The sequence below is a fragment of the Choloepus didactylus genome, chromosome 7 (genome assembly GCF_015220235.1).
Source record: "Choloepus didactylus isolate mChoDid1 chromosome 7, mChoDid1.pri, whole genome shotgun sequence".
NCBI lineage: Eukaryota > Metazoa > Chordata > Mammalia > Pilosa > Megalonychidae > Choloepus > Choloepus didactylus.
Genome location: NC_051313.1, coordinates 141,202,355 through 141,222,486, shown reverse-complemented (window position 1 = coordinate 141,222,486; position 20,132 = coordinate 141,202,355). Strand labels below are relative to the sequence as shown.

General features: G+C 38.5%; 1 protein-coding gene across 5 annotated transcripts in view; it reads left to right on the top strand.

Annotated features, from left to right (window-relative positions):
• The window catches only part of HIVEP1 (HIVEP zinc finger 1), a 146,853-nt gene extending 135,473 nt beyond the window's left edge, over window positions 1-11,380 (top strand). For all 5 annotated transcript variants that reach the window (XM_037842271.1, XM_037842272.1, XM_037842273.1 and 2 more), the window contains 2 exons: window positions 7,605-8,116; window positions 9,670-11,380. In XM_037842271.1, coding sequence (XP_037698199.1) covers window positions 7,605-8,116; window positions 9,670-10,848 — 1,691 coding nt within the window. In that variant the 3' untranslated portion in view covers window positions 10,849-11,380. The remainder of the gene's footprint in view (window positions 1-7,604; window positions 8,117-9,669) is intronic.
• Window positions 11,381-20,132: the final 8,752 nt, after the last annotated feature.

The window sequence follows — 20,132 nt, the reverse complement described above, 5'->3', positions numbered from 1 at the left end:
GACTTTTCCATTTTCTCATCTTTGGTAACGATCACTCCAGATTGTTAAAGATCCATTCTATTTTTCAGTAGTTCTAGAAAAGGTAAGTTTATTCTTGTTTGGAATGATTCATGTATATACGTAGCGCTCCAACACCTGTTTGCTCTGTGCCCCGGTCACTGCCTCCGGGGACTGCCAGGTCCGTGGCTGTGCTGTAGGGTGAGCACGGAGCTGGCAGGGTCACAGCCCACGGCCGAGGACCAGGCAGGCCTCAGGGAAGGAGGGTAACGTCCAGGTCATTGCTGAGGGATGATTACGGTATTCCAGAAGAAAGGCCAGAGATGTATTTATCCACACATTGCTTCATTCTGTTCTGAGGGAGTGGTGTGGGCAGAGGCCCAGAGGTGTGAGGAGAGAGGAGGAGGCGGCTAAGAGTGTAAATGGGCCACAGGATGAGGGAGTTGGTCAGGGAGCACACCTGGGGAGCAGGGAGCACACCTGGGGAGCAGGGAATGCTGTGCCAGGGAGCTTCGGCATGGGAGGCCGCCCATGCTGGGTTGAAACGACTCACTTATGTATAATCAGTGTCTCTGCTGTGGCAGGTTTTTCCCCAGTTCCTTCGTGTTTTCATGCTTGACAACCATTATTTCTTAGACATAATCTTTGTAGTACTTTTAATCTTCCAAACATCCAATGGCATGTATAGCGTTCCTTTGATTAACAAAGTCTGATTTTTTGGGTATCAAAATCCTTTAAAACCATTGCCTCTTTGGGAGTGCATATATCTGACTTTTATCCCTCATTATTTTCTCAAATGCTCTTGAAATAAGGAGTCAAAAGGTAACAGGGCTTTTTATCTGACACCCTGGAATTTTCACTGTTGAGATATTTCTTGCTGCTACTGCTGTTTTATTTTGTAATAGGAATTTAAACAATAACGACTCAAAAAAGCATGGTTTCATTTAGTGGATTGTCCCATTCAGCAGCAAAAAGATCAATTGGTACCATAGAGAAGAAGCCTTTTTTCTGGATGGATGAGCGTTTTCTGTAGGCATTGTACCTCAGTTTATGCTTCGTCATCCTTCACTCTCTACCAGTGTGGGTGAAAAGTCTGGTATGGTTTTTCCCATGCAACATCCAGTTCTGTATGCATACATATAAATGCATAATGGCTGATTTGGAAATCTTCCTCTTCGTTTATTAAATCAGGCATCATTTCCCCTGGAGTGAATTCTGCTCTGGCCTGGCATCACGGGGGCACAGAACATTCCTCATGGAATAGACTGTCCTGAAAGAGAAAGACCTGATTGTTCCTACTTTAGTTGCTTCTGTGAACATTTCAAAACTTTGCCCTTACCAACTCTCAAAGTATGCTATAAGGAGTAGCAACATATGTTATAAAGTTCATTTTATTACCAACTTTTATTTTTCAAGGAAAAATGAAAATCATTAGGCATATATGAGGAGATGAAGTGGCTGACTTTTAAATTATGAATGAGAATAAATATTTTCAGGTGTCACATTTTAAATTCTTGAAGTGCCTCTCTATGGTTGGAACAGAGCCAGGGGGTCCTCAGGCTGGTCCCGTTTGGGCAATTTTCTGCTCAGTTCTGCTGCCCACTTCGTCCCCTCACGGGAGCTTCCCTGCCCCCCGATACACAGGGCTCAGGCTCCTGGCAGCAGTTCCTCTGACGTTTTTGCCACCACTGAGATCCCCGGCCCATTCCTGACATTCCTGTCTGACGAGTGTGTTCTTCGTTTTCTTGTTCCAATAAGTAAGCTGTAAAACTATATTTGTAACGTAGAGTCTTGCTGTCTTCTCTCTCTGATGGTGAGCAGCTTTACCAAAAGGTTTTGTAGTATTCATGGGGTTCTTGAGATCATGCCTTGTATTCTTAATCTAACACAAATCTAATAATATTCTGTCTGCTGCCCAGCGTCCACTTATCGTATAAGGTGCCACGGCAGTTTTCACAGTTGGCTTTCATACCTGTACGCCCAAAGGCAGTGATTACGTGGCTTTCTGATGCTTTTCCTCATTCCTTCACAGCCGCAGTTATTGAGGGAAATCTTGTCTAGCTATGTGAATGTTGAAAATCTTAGATAACTGAGTAAATGGCATCAGCGGAATATCCTCTATCACCTACATTTTCCTAAATACGGTTGGTTTGTCATTTAATTGTAATAGATTACAGAAGCCTACTAAATAATAAAACGATTAAAGAAAAATAAGTAGCCAAATTCAGGAGCCAGATGTCTTTTACCATAAAGCATCAAGTCTTGATCAGAATGGAAATGTGTAACACTGCATCCTCTCTGGATATTGAGTAAAGTTCCTACGTGGTTTTGAGAGCCACACTTGCTTCTCATCAACAGCGTGGGCATGGCGTTGGGGTGGAGTCCTAAACTACCCTAAGATTGGCACCCGTTTATAAAGGGCAGACAGAGATGAGCAATCAGTGACGGTAGAAAATGTGAAATTGCCACATAAAGTTGAATCTTGATTTATCTGAGGAGTGGGAAATGAGATAACTCTTAATAGGAAGGTGGTATTTGGGAGACATGATTCTAAATGTACATGGAAGTCACAGCCACCTGCCACACTGGCATCCAGAAGGAAAGCGTTGAGGGGTTTATAGGACAAATTTAAGGGCTTAATCATTGAAATGTTCTTTTCTGTGTCACAGACAACAATCACCACCAAAAATACCGTCTTTGAGCTTTCATTTGTTCAATAAAATTTCTGACCACTCACTAATTACCAGACGGTGTTAACAACAAAGCGGCACAGCATAATATTCATTTTTTAAACATCGTTACCATTGGGTGGTATCCTGGTCAGCTGGAGGCTTTCTGGGAGCTGGCCCAAGTCTTTAACTGTTTGTTTGCAGCTAGTTATTCCTTCCTATCTGCCTTGCTTCGTTTGTTTTTCACCAGAGGTTTAGTCCAGATTTATCCCTTCTTAACTTCAGTGTTGTCTTTTCCTGACCTTCTCTTTTAACTTTTCTGTTTTTAAAGATCTTAAACCTGTTCTCTACCAGGCAAACCACCCCAGACTCAGAGTGTGATTCACCAGCTTAATGAGCGTGTTCCCTGGTTGATAGTTACAGGATTTATTAGAGGTTGACATGAAAATGGTGTGATGAAGGACCAAAGCCATTTGATCCTTTTCATTCTTTACTACCCTTAGTAGCAGTGGGTTGGAGAGCTGCCCATTTTATTCTTTAACAAATGAATTCCTGCTCTCATTTGCAGATGAAGCAGATGTAGTGATGTTGGGGAAAATTTATTTTTAACTAAGCAGAGGGAATTACAGATTTTCCTAAGCCAGCAATTAAAATTTGGACATTTGGCATTTAAAAGAAAGAAGTTTCCAATTAATTTAAAACTAGCACCTCAAGCTGTAATTACAATATATGCTCATGAGAAGTGACCCTTCCTCCAAGCCCACTGCACACTCCGTTGTATTCATGTCATGGAGAATTATATAATCTCAGGAATTTTGTCCGTGTTCTTAGGGTCTTAGTGACTGCATTTTAGTTTTCTGCTTCTGCATCAAAAATCATGCCGCCACCTATTTGCTTTACATGCCTTGATCCAGAGAATGTTTTTTTATCAACAGTATGCTGGCTTAATATGTACTCTCAACTGTCAAATTAGGAGAGCAATTTAATAGGGCAAAGTGCAAATAGTGACATTTTCTTGATGTAGTTCAAGTATTTATGATAATATCTGTAAGAGGATGATGTTTTAACACAATATTTAAAACCTATTACCATATTTACCCTTAAAATATTTTACGTATGTAACTAGAGCGAAGAAGTATTCTTTCTAAATAAACATCGAGAATATTTTCAAATCATTAGGATTTTCATAAGAAACATTACTACTCTCTTTAAGGAACATTTCCATGGCACAATATGAAGCTTTAGTAGGTCTTAGGAATTGTGTTTACAATAAAGCAGTGTTCATCTCATTAATAAACGACACAGATATGACACCTTTTTGATTCACTTTCTAAAATTAGCAGACATTAAACTCTGGCTCATTATGTTCTTGATGTTTTCATCTTTAAGAAAAAAATCCATTACAGCAAGAGTTGCATGCTTTAAAAAAAAATTCTCCCCCAGGTTGCTGTTGTTTGGATTTCAAAGTAGTATTTCTAAATGTATGCGACCAACAAAAAGGGACAAACCACCACACCAAAAGAACGGAAATTAGTGAGTGTGGGGAGGACCGGGGGAGGGCTGCTAATGCCGCCATTGAGCGGCGCCTCTCGGGGCTTGCCTGGGACTGCCTTTGTCAGCCAAGTCCTCCAGCAGGTGTCACTGTCAGGCAGGGATGGTAGGGCAGTTTGCAGTTCATCCCACCAATCATAAAAAGATGATTTTCAGACCCATCTTTAGGGAAGCTGACATAAATTTATCAAAAAAATTTACTTTTGAAAAAAGTTTATTGCTGCACGGCAGTTCTCTTTTCCCCTTGAATTGAAATTCATAGAAACTAACTTAAAGGAATTAATCTTTCTTTAAGATTTATATTGTTAAAGCCTCAATATATTGTATTGGAATGATGACAGGATTCCTAAGTGCATAAAAACCCTGTTTCAAATTCTGGCTCTGCTACTTTCCAGCTATATGTAAGCTTATAAACTTGTTTCTACAAGACGGGTTTGATATCAGCTCAGTCATGGGAGTGGTTTTAGGTTTAAATATGATGCTTTAGTGCAGGCATTGGCAAACTTTTTCTGTAAAGGGCCAAATAGTAAATAGTTTAGGCAATTTGCAGGCATATGGTCTCTGCTGCAGCTGTACAACTCTGCACAAAAGCAGTAAGCAAAGGTGCATGGCTGTGTTCCAATAAAACTTTATTTGCAAGAACAGGCAGTGAGCCAGATTTGGCTTTTCAGGCGTAGTTTGCCAAACCCTGATATAGTAGGTACTCCATAGAGTACAGTGGCTTTTATGTTATTAAGTAACATACAGTAGCAAAATAAGCACTATCACAAAGTTGAATATGATTAAGTTTGGGGGATAATTAACAAGTCCTTTGTCTGGTACTCGCTGGCTGTGTGATCATATACAAGTCACTTTTCCTGTCTGGATCTTCTGTTACCAGATCGTATGATTCAGTAGTAGTAGACTTCTTTGGGGGTTAAGGTAAGGGATCAGGGGGTCAGGATAGTAGTATAAAAGGTTTTTATTATCATGAATCCAAACAGAGAGCAGAGTTGTTGGGGCTTGGTTTTGGTGCTGAAGATATTTAAAAGGATGCCATTGTCTTCTGTTCATTTAAGCTATCCATTTTTATCAGTTCTACCACTTCAGAGTACTATCAAATGTTTGACAGATATGTAATTAGCCAAAATTCATTTGCAGGATTCCAAACTTTGATAGTAGTCTTCCCCTTCAAGAACTTCCAGATACAGTACATTCAGAGAGATAAACATTGTTCTCTCATGATCTTGGTGAAATAAAACTGTGGAAAGGAATCCTAGTCCCTGCTGAGTCCTCTCTGAGTTACAGGCATGTGGCTCTTTCCAGGAAGGAGAAGGGAAGACAAAAAGGTGAAGGGAGAAGCCACCCTGTGTGTCTTCCATTCCCAGCATTTCCAGTCCTGATCTGAAATCTGGTATGATCAAGGCAAAAATCAGATTATAATGGAGCCAAATAGCTTTACACCACTCCCTTAACACTTGACTTTAAAAAAAATATATGGTGTTCTTTTTAAATTGTTCATATTAAATAGCATACATTGAAAATGAATTCAGGATGTTTCCTGAATATATGTAAGTTAATTAAAAATTTCAAATGTAACTAATTATTCTTAAACTTCCATAGTTACACTTTTTGTGAAATTAAAAAGGTTCAGTTATTAGTTTACATCCTTCTTGGGGATGGCATTTTATATGTTCAACTATCATAATCCAGTAATTACTTGAAACTTTTAATGCCTGTATCAAGCACATTTATAATGTAGCTTACTGACTATAATTTATTGTTGCCCTTTTTTCAGATCATTCTATAGATTTTTAAAATATGACCTCTGTGGAATGTTTAGCACCTACTCAGGAGACAGACAGACCTGGGTTTGAATCTCAGCCCTGACCTTTGTAAGCTATAGGCCTAACATTTAAAAATAATTAATAGTATTTTTTAATTGTTGTAATCACTCACTGAGAAAAAGTCAAGTCCTTAAAGGAGCCCTTGTTTTAATTGTGGTCAAATAGTATTGGTTTGTGTGCACTGCTAAACCAGGTCCTCTTAGAGAATACAGGGCTAGAGCCAGGGAGAGCCATTTACTCATTTACTTATGTACAATAGACTAGGAAATGCTGGGCAGAGGCAAAAAGAGATGCCAGACAGGAACAGTAGTAGGTGGTAATAATTTAAAACATGTATATAGTTAGGGTGGGTTTGGGAGAAATGTGCTGTGCTTCTGAATTAATCCAGAGAAGTGTTGGAACTGATTTCAAGAATCAATTATTTCCTATTCAATAAGAGAGGAGAAAAAATTGCTTATCAGAAGGAAAAGTCTTGATTTGGAGGATACGGGCAGTGGGGAGGTGGATATGGCACAAGCTTGTCTGAACGAGACAGAATATTGGTATCAAGAGAGTAAAAGAAACAAAGACCCTGTAGTAAGATAATTTTAGTCTTACAGAAAAGTTGCAAGAATAGTATAAAGAGTTCCTGGATACTTTTCGCTTAGCTTCTCCTTGGGCTGAAAGCTTAGATAACCATAAAACATTTGTCAACACTAAGGCATTAGCCTTGGTTAAATATCACTAACTATAGTACAGAATATAATTGGATTTTCGCCAGTTTTTTTCACCAGCCTCCCTCTATCCGGGGATCAGTTCTGGAATCTCACAGTGCATTTCCTCAGCATGTCTCTTTAGCTCCCCCCAGTGTGTTCCTGTGCCTTTCTTGTCTTTCGTGACCTTAACTTTTAGTTAGTATGGGGTATGGGTTGAATCGTATCATAGAAAACACTGATGGGAAAATTTAACACCTCTCTTAGCTAAAAGAAAAGAAAAATAAGAAAAGGGCTTAAATATTAGGTGAATATCATTACTTAGAAGGCAACTGAAATATGTCCAAAATACTATTCCAGTAGTAAGGGAAATTACTTTGCTCACAAATACCAAATGTCATCACTTTTCTGTTTCTGTTTGTTCAATACACGGAAGATACAGAAAGATAGAGAAAAGGAGCTTGGGAAAAAGAACTGTGTTAACTCTTAGTTTATCAATTTTTTTCCTATAGCTCAGTTTTAATTTGGGGGATTTCCCAAGTGTAGAATTTGAGTAGTTTCCAACAACTGTCTTTATAGAATGCCCTCTGCCAGCCTCTTCCCCTTTTGAAGCTCCTTTCCTGTCTCCATCCTTAACAAACAGCCCTGGCCATGCTATTATTAGTGCCCCATTTCTCTGACTTTCTGTTGGACTTGCTGTCATTTCTTCTCCATTTCATTCTCCTCAATTAGATCGTATCCTTTTTGTTGCTAAGGTCCTTGTCTTATATATTCCTCACGGTTCTACCAAGCTTATATAAAATAAAGGACTGCCTTTTTCCCCACTCACGAAACATTCTATAATGTGCCCCCTTGGTTCTTTTTATTAGATGAAAAACAAAGATTCAGTTTTGAGCGCTCTGGCTATGACATTGAAGAATCTGATGGTCCAGATGAGGATGAGAATGAAAATGAAGATGATGACGAGGACAGCCAGGCCGAGTCGGTGTTGTCAGCAGCCCCCTCGGTCACGGCCAGCCCACAGCACCTTCCATCGAGAAGTGGCCTTCAGGATGCCGTAAGTGCCGAAGAGGAGATCAGGACCAGCAACAGCTTCTCTGCAGTGCACCCGGACCCCATGGACATCCTGCCCAGAGCACTGCTCACCAAGATGACCGTGCTGAGCACAGCAGAGTCGGCCTGCAGTAGGAAGAGTGGATCCCTAGAGAAGGCCAGGCAGCATGCCACAAAAGAGGAAGACGAGGCTGTTCCTCATGCAGCCTCTACTAGGTTGCCCAAAGATGCTCCCAGGTCCCCCTGGCATCAGATGTCTGTAGACTACCCTGAATCAGATGAAATTCTGCATAGTTCTATGGGAGCAAAAGCTATTGCTTTCACACAGGTAAGTGACTTTTTTGTTGTTGTTTTTTAGCATATTACATGTGGGAAACTCAGTGGCATAAGAGAAGAATGTACTAGCAAATTAATTATTTGTGGCCAAATCAGTTTGTATAACTATATAAAGATTTTTTGTTATATTTAGGAGCAAAGAGTATTCACGTCCTTTGGATCCTTATTAGGTATTTTTATCAGAGTTCACGTACTGTAAGTTGGAAAGAACCAAATGGTTCTTGAAAATTAATACCCTTTATTTATTTATTTGAATTTGAAATAAAAAAAATGTTTGCTTCAAATGAGAAAATGAATCCAGGACTTTATTCCATGGCTGACCCCAAGTTGTTTTTCCACTTGTGTTGAAGTGATGATATGGACTAAATTATCCATATATTTTGCACTTTTCCCCCATTAGCAAGACAGCTACCAAATCCTATGGCAAAGCTAATGTGACCTGAAAAATGAATTGAGAAGCTCACTTTGCTTGAGTGATCATATTGCTGTGGCAGCTTGCAAAAAGCTCCTGCCCAAGACCTAGCTCAGGGCCAGACCCAGGCCTCCGGGAAGGCCTATAAACGTGCTCTAAATGACTCCTGATTTTACTCCTGTCTCATGAGGAATGGTTCATTCAATTTGTAATTCATTCTTCTTTCATTGATAGTTCTCTAGTATGTGTTGAATTAATGGGATTTATTTCTAAACATGGCATATTTTGTTTTGCTGGGTAAAAGCAAAGAAAAGTAAGAGAACTATAAAAGCTTGGATTTCTGTAGACTGTCTAGCTTAACTTAATATATCTCTCAGATATCATCAAGAGAAAGCTAATATTTGGATAAGAATCTTGAAGTAGAAGGAACGATGGGCAAGATTTATCTCTTAACAATTGTATTTCATTATTTTAATATTGGTCATCCATGCTTTAAGCAATTCTCTTCCAGTGTCTTCTCCTTACCTATCAATGCCTAGAACCGTATTTGGTTTTTAGTAGACATTTTAGAACCTTACTGAATATGTAGATAGAAGAACATAGATGGATGGACATGAACAGAAGACTATCTATGGATCTTTTCTTAATGACAACTCTTTATTTCATAAATGAATATGAATTTTTTTCCTGTTAATTTTTCCTCCCTGAGTTGATCCTCTTAGCCAACTAATATCTCAGTGACTCCTTATCTATAAAATGCAATGAGCTAGTGATGCCAGTAATAACAGCAATGATAGTGACAATATAAAAGATTTTTACAGCACCTCTGAGGGTTATTCTCAGGATAAAAATGAGGTGATATCTAGGAGTTTGTTTGAAAAATGCCAAGTACTGTACAAAATATGTTGCTGTTTTTTTGTTCTAGAAAACAAAAGGGTTAAGATGTAATAGTTTTCAGTTGTGAATTTATTATCAAAAATCAAAATATAACTATAGCAAGTATATAATTTTTATAAAATACAAATGTGCACATTTTTTACATCTTCAGGAAGAGCAGATTTTGCACTAGCATTTTAACTCAATCTTTAAGAAAGCTTTGCAACATAAAAGGACTGCTCGCTCTTGTCTTTCAGAATGCATCATCTGTAAGACTGCCTTCTGCAGCCGAGCCCGTTCCCCAGCCAGCAGTGGGGGATCCTTCAGGGGCCTCTCCTCATCCCCACACTCAAGAACAGAAGCAGCAAATGACTCTACAGCTGACTGCAAGCCTGCCCTCTCCCCAGACTCATTTGTTTAGCCACCTTCCCTTGCATTCCCAGCAGCAGTCCAGGACACCTTACAATATGGTTCCAGTTGGAGGGATCCAAGTGGTCCCCACCGGCCTCACATATTCCACGCTTGTACCCATTCAAGCTGGGCCAATGCAACTTACAGTTCCGGCAGTCAGTGTGATTCACAGAACCGTGGGCACGCCTGGGGACACGATCACAGAAGTTTCCAGCACCACAGATCCCACAGGAGTGTCTGAAGTAAGCAGTGTTGTGCCATGTATTCCCATCGGCCAGGTCCGTGTGCCTGGCCTCCAGAACCTCGGTACTCCAGGCCTGCAGCCACTTCCGTCATTAAGCATGGACGCCGTCAATATTTTAGGCCTGGCCAATGCAAACATTACCCCACAGGGACATCCACCAGGACTTGCTCTAAATGCTGTAGGACTGCAGGTCCTAACCGCAAACTCTTCCTCACAAAGCAACCCCACCCCTCAGACACACATTCCAAGTCTCCAGATTGTTAACATCGCATTGCCTACTTTAATTCCTTCAGTCGGTCAAGTACCCGTCGATGCACAAGGAGCTCCTGAAATACCAGCTTCCCAAAGCAAAGCCCGGGAGACATCACACCCCAAGCCCTCATCGGGAGCCAGTGCAAATCAGGTCCGCAGGGCTGAATCTCCTCAGGGGTCCCCTCAAGTCCAGCAGGAAAATGCAAAAAAAAGACTAGACCCCCCTGCCCCCGCAGGTGACCGGGTGAGGCTTGATGGCCCAAAGGAAATGGCCACGGACAAGGCTGCCTCAGTCAATCATGTGAAGCCAAAGCAGGAGCTCGCCTCTGTCCAGGGCAAGCCAGTGTCCGCGTGTGAGCCTCTGCTGGCGGCCCAGGCCGACGTCTGTGCAGAGCCCGCGGGTCGCCAGGCTTTCTCTGCAGACGGACAGGCGCCCCGGCCCACTGGGTCATCCCGGAGGCAGATCACCATGCAGTTCAGTGATGCGAGCAGTGATGACGATGAGGACAGGCTCGTGATCGCAACCTAGTGGCTTTTGTATTTTTATTTTATTTTTATAACACTTAAAGGTTTTTTTTGGAAACCCTCCTTTCCTTAAGCACATTTTTCTGACATAAACTCATTACTAATCTTTGTGCAATCATGAACTTTTGACCAATAATTGTTGTTTTGTGTCAGCTCCAACCATTTTTGTACATGTTGTATAGACAATTGTGCCTTTTAGGAGTTTTATGTTTAGAAATGTACAGATTGTTGAATATCTATATACATAAAATATATATTATATATGTATATTAAAACCAGGTAGTTATTTGTGTTTAGTAAGAAAACCCTGTCAAATAAATCAGATGATTAAATTATATGTTGCACTGTTAAATATGAATTTTTATGGTTGTGGGGCAGAGTTTCTGTGTACAAATTAGTATGTAAACTCCATATTTATTGTATTCAGACTAGTCTTTGAAAATGGGTCTGTCCTTCTTGTGTAAGACAGTAACTTTACACTTCAGACAGATTTTCTGTTATGAAATGTTTCAGTAAAATGTTGTCTACTGACTTTACCATTGTTTTACTTGTGCCTTCTTTATGCCATCCAATGATCAGTAATCTGTCTTTTGAAAAATAGCACTAGATCACACATTTTGCACGTTTGCCCTACCCATATTTTTGAGAGATGGGGGCTTTAGTGGAGTGGTTTCTCCCACATGAAACTAACCTGAAATCCACATAAAAGAGCTGTTTTTCTTATTTCTGAGGAATAATTTTGTAGTTGTTAGTTTATTAAAAGATTCAGTATTGAAGAACATTTTTTGATACGTAAATATAGAATGTGGTCTGAAACAGGCAAAACTCCTCCTAAGTGTGAGTACAATAATTTTTGGTAAAAGTAAACTAAGCAACAGTCTTCCTGAGTGCTTGGCTTGGACAGAGTCCCTGTGACCCCACTCCTCCAGCTCTGACTACAGATCAGTTCGCTGGAGACGGGCTCTGCTTCCTCCCAGCCTCCCAGGCCTGCTTGTTCCACACAGAGAGGTCTGCCTGATGCCAAATTACAGAGGATCCAAAATTTACATAAGAACCAGATTCAGACTTTGAAATTACTTAAGTGACTCTGTAGAAATGATTCAATCCTACCTGGGCAGTTGCACTCTCTTCACTCATGCAGAAAAAATGGGGGTGGGCAGTGGATAGTGTGGCAGTCGTATGCATTACCACACAGCACTGCAGATGCTCTCTTAGAAAATGTGTTAACTTTGGAATTTGAATTACACTGCGCACATCATGCAGGGATTTTTTTAGAGGCCTCTAAAAAACCTGTGTGGAGATTTAAGGGGTATGATGTTGAGACAACAGAGCATGGGGGGACGTCTTCTAAGGCACTTGGAGTCTCGCTGCCAGCTGGTCGGCTCCTGTTTCATGCCTGTGACTCTGGGAAGGGCACCTGCCATCTCTGGGCCTGCGTCACCCAGTCTCAGTCATCATCTCCAGGGTATACTGTGGCTCCGGCAGATCTCGGCATCTGTGATGCTCTAGAAGTACGCTCCGATTGACATCGGCACTTTTCAGAAACAAATTTCCACGAACAACAAAATTCTCAAAAATAGTAAAACTACATTTTATATTCTGGAATAGATTTGAAAAAAGTTCCTGAGACTTCTATTACAGGAATTACATATACTGCTCTAGCAATATAATTGTTGAAAATGTAGTCCATCATCTGTCAAATTTCTCAAAATAACTTCATGTCTTGCCTTTGCATTACACTTTTATTACCTAAAATTTTCAAGCAGTATAAGAAATATGCTTAATTCTATAATCATATTTTAAGTATATATGTTTTCCCTAAATTCAAAATTAATGCTCAGAATTTCAGCATTGAATTTTTTTTTAAGTTTGTATAGAACTTTCCTAATTTGAAGAATTCCTATATTCAACCAAAGTCTAAATGTTTGGAATATTTTATAATGCTGTAATGTACCTTAAGCTTATTATGTTTGCTTGGCTATTCAAGAGCCATTGTATTTTATACACATATCTTAAATATTCGTTAACTATAATGTTTTAATGTTTCTTTTAAAATCTTTTGCTACTATTTGAAAGATGCTTCTAAATAGGAAACATTACCAAAATCTGAGCCATTATATTTTGAAATGAACAAAGCACATAAGGAATTGCCATATTTAATTATGAACTGTTTCTCCAAAGTCATCTTTCCCTGAAGAACTACGCATTTGATGTTCCCAAATACAAAGAACTTGCAAATAATGTAATTTAGAGGACTGGGGAGACTATTTGACTTTTATTCTGTTGTACTGTCATAAAAATCTCAAGTCAGTACAGGTCTAGAGCACAGTGATGTAGCAGATCTATTAAATAAATTATTGGCACAAAAAAATGAAAAGCATAATGGGAACCAATTTCACTATCAGTCTTGTATGAATTCACTGCAGTGTCACCATCAGAAGTATTGGATGTAGCCGAAGACCCAAAGGGTATTTGTCTAGTTTCTAAAGGTTAGTATCTCTGCTTCATGAAAATTTGTTATACATAAATCAAGGACATTCAAATAACTTATTTTCATTCCCCACACTCTAGGCCACAAAAATAATGATTTCTTTCAGAAGGCTAATTAACAGAGAATATTTAATGTAGAGGTTTTGTTTTCCTTTTCTGTTTCATAATACAACCATGATTTTCTTTTCACAGAAACAGCAGAAATAACACTTCTCATTAGTTCATCCTTGACCTGAATAAAAACAATGGCATGTAACAAGGATTGTGGGAATTAAGATCATATTTTTGTAGGAGGACTGTCAAGATAGTTAATATTTCTTAGGTCAAAATATAACATCAGAGCTCTTCTTGACTTTTCTGTGTTTAAACTTACATTTTGAAATCAATTTTAAGCAATGCCAAAGGTTACTTTAATTACAGTAATTTTATTTCAAAAACCATCTAAAAGTTCTAAACATAAGACATTAAATCTCCCTAGGGCCAGAATCTTCTCCCAACCTGAACTCCCATGACTTTGGAGAATTATCTACTTAATATTCAAAGAAGATTCTTGGATATATATTTGTAATACTTTAATGACAGTAACTCCCTGCTCTCATTATCAAAAAAGAATGGAGAGGACAAATGTAAAGCAAGAATAAGAAAATACTTTACAAATTGTATAATCGGAAAATCACGAGGCATTTACTTTACAAATATGCTATTTGAGTATTTAGTTCCTTACACACACACACACGGTTCATCTAAAACCTTGCCTGTGCAAGTTCTCTACAAGGTACAGTAGGCATAAAAGTTAAGCCAGAGACATAACATGCCCCAGACACTGGCTATCCTCTGAATCTGGCTTGGGCCCGAAGAGGACTCTTAGGCCTCTGAAATCCAGTAATGATTTAAGACCCAACTAACTCCAATGCTATACAAGATACAGGAGAAATAGAAGGCAAGCTTTCTACCCAGTTTAAGACTTAGGGTATATAGAGAATGATATTAGACCATATACAGCTCAGAAGCCACTGACCCAAGCATTGTGGGAATTAAGAAAGTTATTGTCTTAAGTAATCAAAGAATGATTTGTGTATGCTGGGGATAGCTGTTACAAGATTTGGGACTTTAGACTGGAGATGATGCCAACTGGTGGAAGGATACCAGCTGAAATGAGAGTTACTTAAAATTGTGCCAAGGGGATCCATTCAGACAAGCCACAGATAGTTATTTAGCACCAACAAGGTAGAAAGCACTTTGGCATAGAAGAGCTACGCAAATGCAAATTATATGGTGTCTCCCCTCCAGAAGCTTAAGTTAGAGTAAAGGATTAAACACAAGATGCAGAGTATCTTGAGTGGCATAAAGGTGGGACAACCAGGTGCAGTCACAGTGCAAATGAGAGCTGCTGGCCGAATGAAGAGGGAATGCCTTACTGAGAATGTGGCATTTAAGCACGGCCTGAAAAGGACATGGTTAAGGAGAGACAGTAGATGGGAAGGATATTATAGATAGAAGGAATATGGAGGGGAACCATCATTTATCCCTACTGTGTGTCATTTATAATATCATTTAATCCTTCCAAGCCGGTATTAGTCTCCCCATTTTACGAATGAGGGGGCTGCATCTCACAAATGTTACAAACTCGTCTGCAGGTGCTGAGCTGGCATACGAAAGGATTGTACAATGCAACAGCTATAAGCAAAGATGCAGGAAACATGGAGTATGGAGACAAAGGGAGTAAACAACATATTTGGGATTTAGCAGGACATTTGGTAAAGTCATGACATGGAGAACAAAGGCTAGATTTAAGGAACAGTAGTGCTATACTGGCTTTTCACATGGAAGGGACACCTTTATGGGATCAGAGTAATTTAAAGAAAGGAGCACAGACCTTGGATTCAAAGGACCTTCTTCATGTCATTTCTTTAATGTGCTAATAATTTATGAGGGGGAGTAGGAGGTGGTTCAATAACAGGACAGCAAAAGAAAGGAGAGAGAAGTAATGCAGGGAAGGATGGAAAGCAGACCCAAGTTAGCCACTACCAAGCTGGCCACAGTATCTTTTCTTTTTAACTGCTGGACTCAATAAAACCATAGGAGACATTTGTTGATGACCCAAATAGATTCAGGTTCAAGATCCAAGAAGATTTGACTAACTGGGGAGATGGGCTGGATATAAAACAGAATTTAACAGGAAAACATAAGCTCTGGCACTTGTGATGAAAAATTAAACTGTACTTAAAAAGCAGTTTCCATTATACAAAGCTGCGTATGTGTCCTGGCCCCACCCCCCCCCAAAAAAAAGCATAATCTTGGGGATGTTTGAAGTACATTATTTAGACCCAGGTAAAAGATAGCCATGCTCTATTCCCTTGTGATCAGAGTATCCTTGGAGTATTTCTCCATAACTGGATTTCTGGACTCCAAGTTTGAAAGAGGATGGAGACAAATAAGCACATTTTGAAACCACTGGGCACTGATGGCCAAGCCTCAGTTATAAGGTAGGGAGGCAGGACAGCCTGGCTCATATGATATGAAAACCAAGAAAGTGTCTTAGTAGAGTCACAAACAGCAGAACTAATAAGAAGTTGTCTTTCAGTGGGATACAAAGAGTTCTTGGGTTATGAAAGAAGAAGGAAAGCCATTGTGGGGGAAATTCTAAGTCCCATTAACTTTTTGTGTAAAACCAAGATTAACTGCACAGCAAGCAGGTAGTGGGAATCCATGGTTTGCAAATTAAAACTAGTATTTGCATAATAACCAGACACAAGCACAGAGGAAAATATTTACAGTGAGACTGTAAGATTAAAATTCTAGCCATATTCACGCCAATCCTATAAGACGTATCAGAATCAGTCAGGGAGGAAATGCTGAATTGTTATTCCCTCCACTTTATTCTAAACTGAGCTCTGAAGGAGCACCACTCCCAAGAGGTTGGATTTTGTGGACTGGATCTGCTCAGGGAAAGCAAATGGAAATGCTTAGAGAAGTCCAAGAGTCCATCAGTGATCTGGCCACTGGGCAGATGTTTCTCTGAAAATCAGGATTCAAGTCTTGCCCATTTTGTAGCTTGGGCTTTTCAACATAAAGTGAAAAGCCCCCCCCCCCCCCCATGTCATTTAATAAGTTTTGTAATTACTTTGCTTTTCCTTCTCTAAGATGTTAGGGTGGTCTCATTCTGAAACGCCTGAGGGTTTCCTTAGAATTAAGGGTTTACTGCAGTGCATTGGAGATTATTCTTTTGAGGCTCTCCGTGGTATCAGGCGGAGGTGGGGACTGCATATTGGGGTAGTGATGGAAGAACCTAAGTTAAGGATTTAGGTGAGTTTTTAATTTACTTTTTCTACCACCCAGGCCATACACCTGGTTTTGGAAAGAAATAACTGTTTTAGGTAATTATTATGAAATATCAAATAAATATGAACGTTTCCTGGATTAAAGGGATATAATAAACCAATTTTCAGAATTCAGTAGATTTTCTTACTTAAACCAAGTTAAATAGATTTAGTAACTTAATTAGATTTAAGTTTTGAGATTATATGCAGGTCATGCTCCATGGGTTTGATAGCAGTAGAGCAGATTATGAAAAAAGCACATTCCATGTAATGCAGTTTTTCTCCCTCTAACAATGACAACAAATACTATCTGATGTGATCCCCATTTTCTGGTTGAAAGAATTACTCAGGGTTACAAAGCTAGTTAAGTAGTGAAGGTGGATTTAAAATTAGGTCTGTTTTTTCCACTGTGCCAGGCTGCTTTTCAGGAATGATTTGAGGTAATTGGGTTGTATGGTATTCGTTCCTAGGTGAAAGTCTACTTAGTATTCATAAAGCATTCCATCTAAATTTCCTACTGAAATGAGTATGTCTAAAGTCCATATATAGTTGTATAGAAAATAGATTTTTTATCACCTTTTGCAATACCCTTCTCGTGGTTATTATAAGAGGAGCTATAAAAATTTTTAGTGAGGAAACATTTAATTTAAATAGCAGGAGATAAAATGGCAATCTAAAGTGACAATTCTAATCAAGCACAAAACAAATAAATTCCAAAGTGTATCAGTTGTCCATTATGAAACAATATTTAGAAAAATGTCCTTGTGACATGTTTCAATCCTATGATGATAAAAGTTAGATTGAACGGAGGAAATTTGCACATGGATTCATACTGTTTGGAGAACAGACATGGTTAGAACACAGCATAACATAATATTATAAACTCTGAGTCTCTTCCTTTTAGAAATATGTTCTAAAAGAAATAGAGCAATTTTTGAACACTTTTGATAGAGGATAAAGTTTAAAACATATTTCTCCTATGAGATGGGCATCAAATTGTACTGCTTTTTTATTTAAATGTAAATAAATGTATTTAAATGTAAGTAAAGATAGGACTTTGGAAGGAAATGGAGATATTTATAAACTCTATTTACAAAAGCAATGAAAGACAAAATGATTCCATATCTCAGAATAAACCAACAGAAGCCGCTATATAGGACCTACCCTGTTTATTCTTCCCCTTCTAATTATCACTTTTGGTTTCAGGAATATAGAAGTGAATAATTAGATATTTTTAATGATGTACCTCTATTTGTGGGTTTTAAATAGATTTAATGAAAACAATAGACATTACTATGTAGTTGGTTTTGTTTGACACAAGACATCTTCCATTCATTTGTTTTCAGTTACTTGAAAGACAGTATTTTTAGTTATTTACCTATGAATGGTGCCAAATGAGATCTAAGGAAACCATGTTAGGTGACAGATAACAAGGCTTTACATTCCTCAAGTTCAGTCATGGAAAGAAAAGCCAGCTTTGGGATCATTCAATTAGCCAGGAATGTTTAGTTTTCTTTGGTAATAGCAAGGTTTATTTTGCCCAGTAGGGTCAAATGTTAAGACTGGTTTTGATGCAGAAGTTGCAGCCTTTGAATTGAATTATTTAGGAATATCTTTACACAGGGCATAGTGAGGATTTTCAGTTATTTCAACACTCAACTCATACTTGCTATAAACAGTGTACAATTTCATGCAAAGAGAGTCTGTTTGTTGATAATAAACTACATACAGTCCTAGTAATTATTGATTGAAAGGTCCAGTTTTCATTAAAAGTATGTTAATTAATCTGATCAAATAGCTTACATCACTTTGTAGACTCGAAGGGGGTTCCAAACTTTTGAATTCATAATGCTGACAATAAGAAATTAAATTTCAACAACTCATCAATCTACAAGGAGAAAAATGAGATCATTATTCTTCTGTTGGAAATAGTTGGAGAATGTTCAATACATGGTACATCAATCCTCTTTGATGATTAGTAGCCCAAGCTGCCTCCAAGTCAGTCCTTTAAGGCTCTTTAAATAGAGATAAAGATCAGACCTGATACATGGCCCCAAGGACCTATGCTGGAAAATGTTTTGTTTGTTTTGTTTTGTGACTAAACAAATTCCTGAAAATGCTTTGTTGTCATTTTCTAAATCCTTCAAAAAAAAAAAAGAGGAATTTGGAAGACAAAATAGGTTCAGGCGTCAAAACATTTAAAGTTTTTGCCATAGGAAGATTCACACATTCTTTAGAATTTCAACTGGAAATAGAAAAAATATTTCATGCAAACTTTCATTATCGTTTCTTGGAGGCACTTAAAAGCTTTTGTAGCTGTTGTTTTTGTTGTAGCTATTTAAATAACTCTTCAGCAGCCTTTATATGATGTGTAAAACCTGCACATTTCTTTAATTCACTCATAGCTAGGGGCCACTGGATCTGTTGCCTGGACTGTGGTGTACATGAACTTTAGTTCAATCTCTGTTCAAGGCTCATTTTAGTGGCCATCAACTGTACCCCTAATTGTTATAAATTGTCTCACAAATGTATGACCAACTGGGGTGCAGACAAGAGAGAACAGATTTGCAAAAAATATTTCAAAGCGCTTAAGCTACGTTGCAACAATGTTGTTGTAGATGATACTGATATTTTATATTTTATCTGTCTGTCAAATCAAAACATAAGCTTAATTTTGGGTTCATACTTTTTAAGTATTGTGTATGGAAGCAAGAAACCCAGTGCATAAGAACAGATTGGTTAAGTGAAAATCCCAGGTCTACAACTTACCAGCTAATGGTCAAATTACTTATATTCTGGCTTCAGTTTCTTATGTATAAAGGAGGGCAAAGTGAGCACTCACCCTAGTGGGCTGTGTGAAGATTAAAGAGAGTATGTAAAGCAGTTAATAATTCCTGGTGCATAGTCAAGTCTGAATAAATGTTAGCAAGAATTATTAGTGCTTTTTTCCCAATAATTTTGAATACTTTGCAATAGGACAGGTACTAAAATTCATCCAACAAATGCTTATGTTGCACCTGCACGGTCACAGTCAGATTTTTTCAGTAACTAGGTTTAAAAAATCAATTAGATTGGAATAGCTAGAAGTAAATACCTGAAACTATCAAACTGCAACCCAGTAGCCTTGACTCTTGAAGACGATTGTATAACAATGTAGCTTACAAGGGGTGACAGTGTAACTGTGAAAACCTTGTGGATCGCACTTCCTTTATCCAGTGTATGGATTGATGAGTAGAAAAATGGGGACAAAACTAAATGAAAAACAGGATCAGATGGGGGGGATGATTTGGGTGTTCTTTTTTACTTTTATTTTTTATTCTCATTCTTTCTGGTGTAAGGAAAATGTTCAAAAATAGACTGGGGTGATGAAAGAACAATTATATGATGGTACTGTGAACAGCTGATTGTACACTATGGATGATTGTATGGTATGTGAATATATCTCAAAAAAACTCAATTTAATTAAAAAAATCACTCA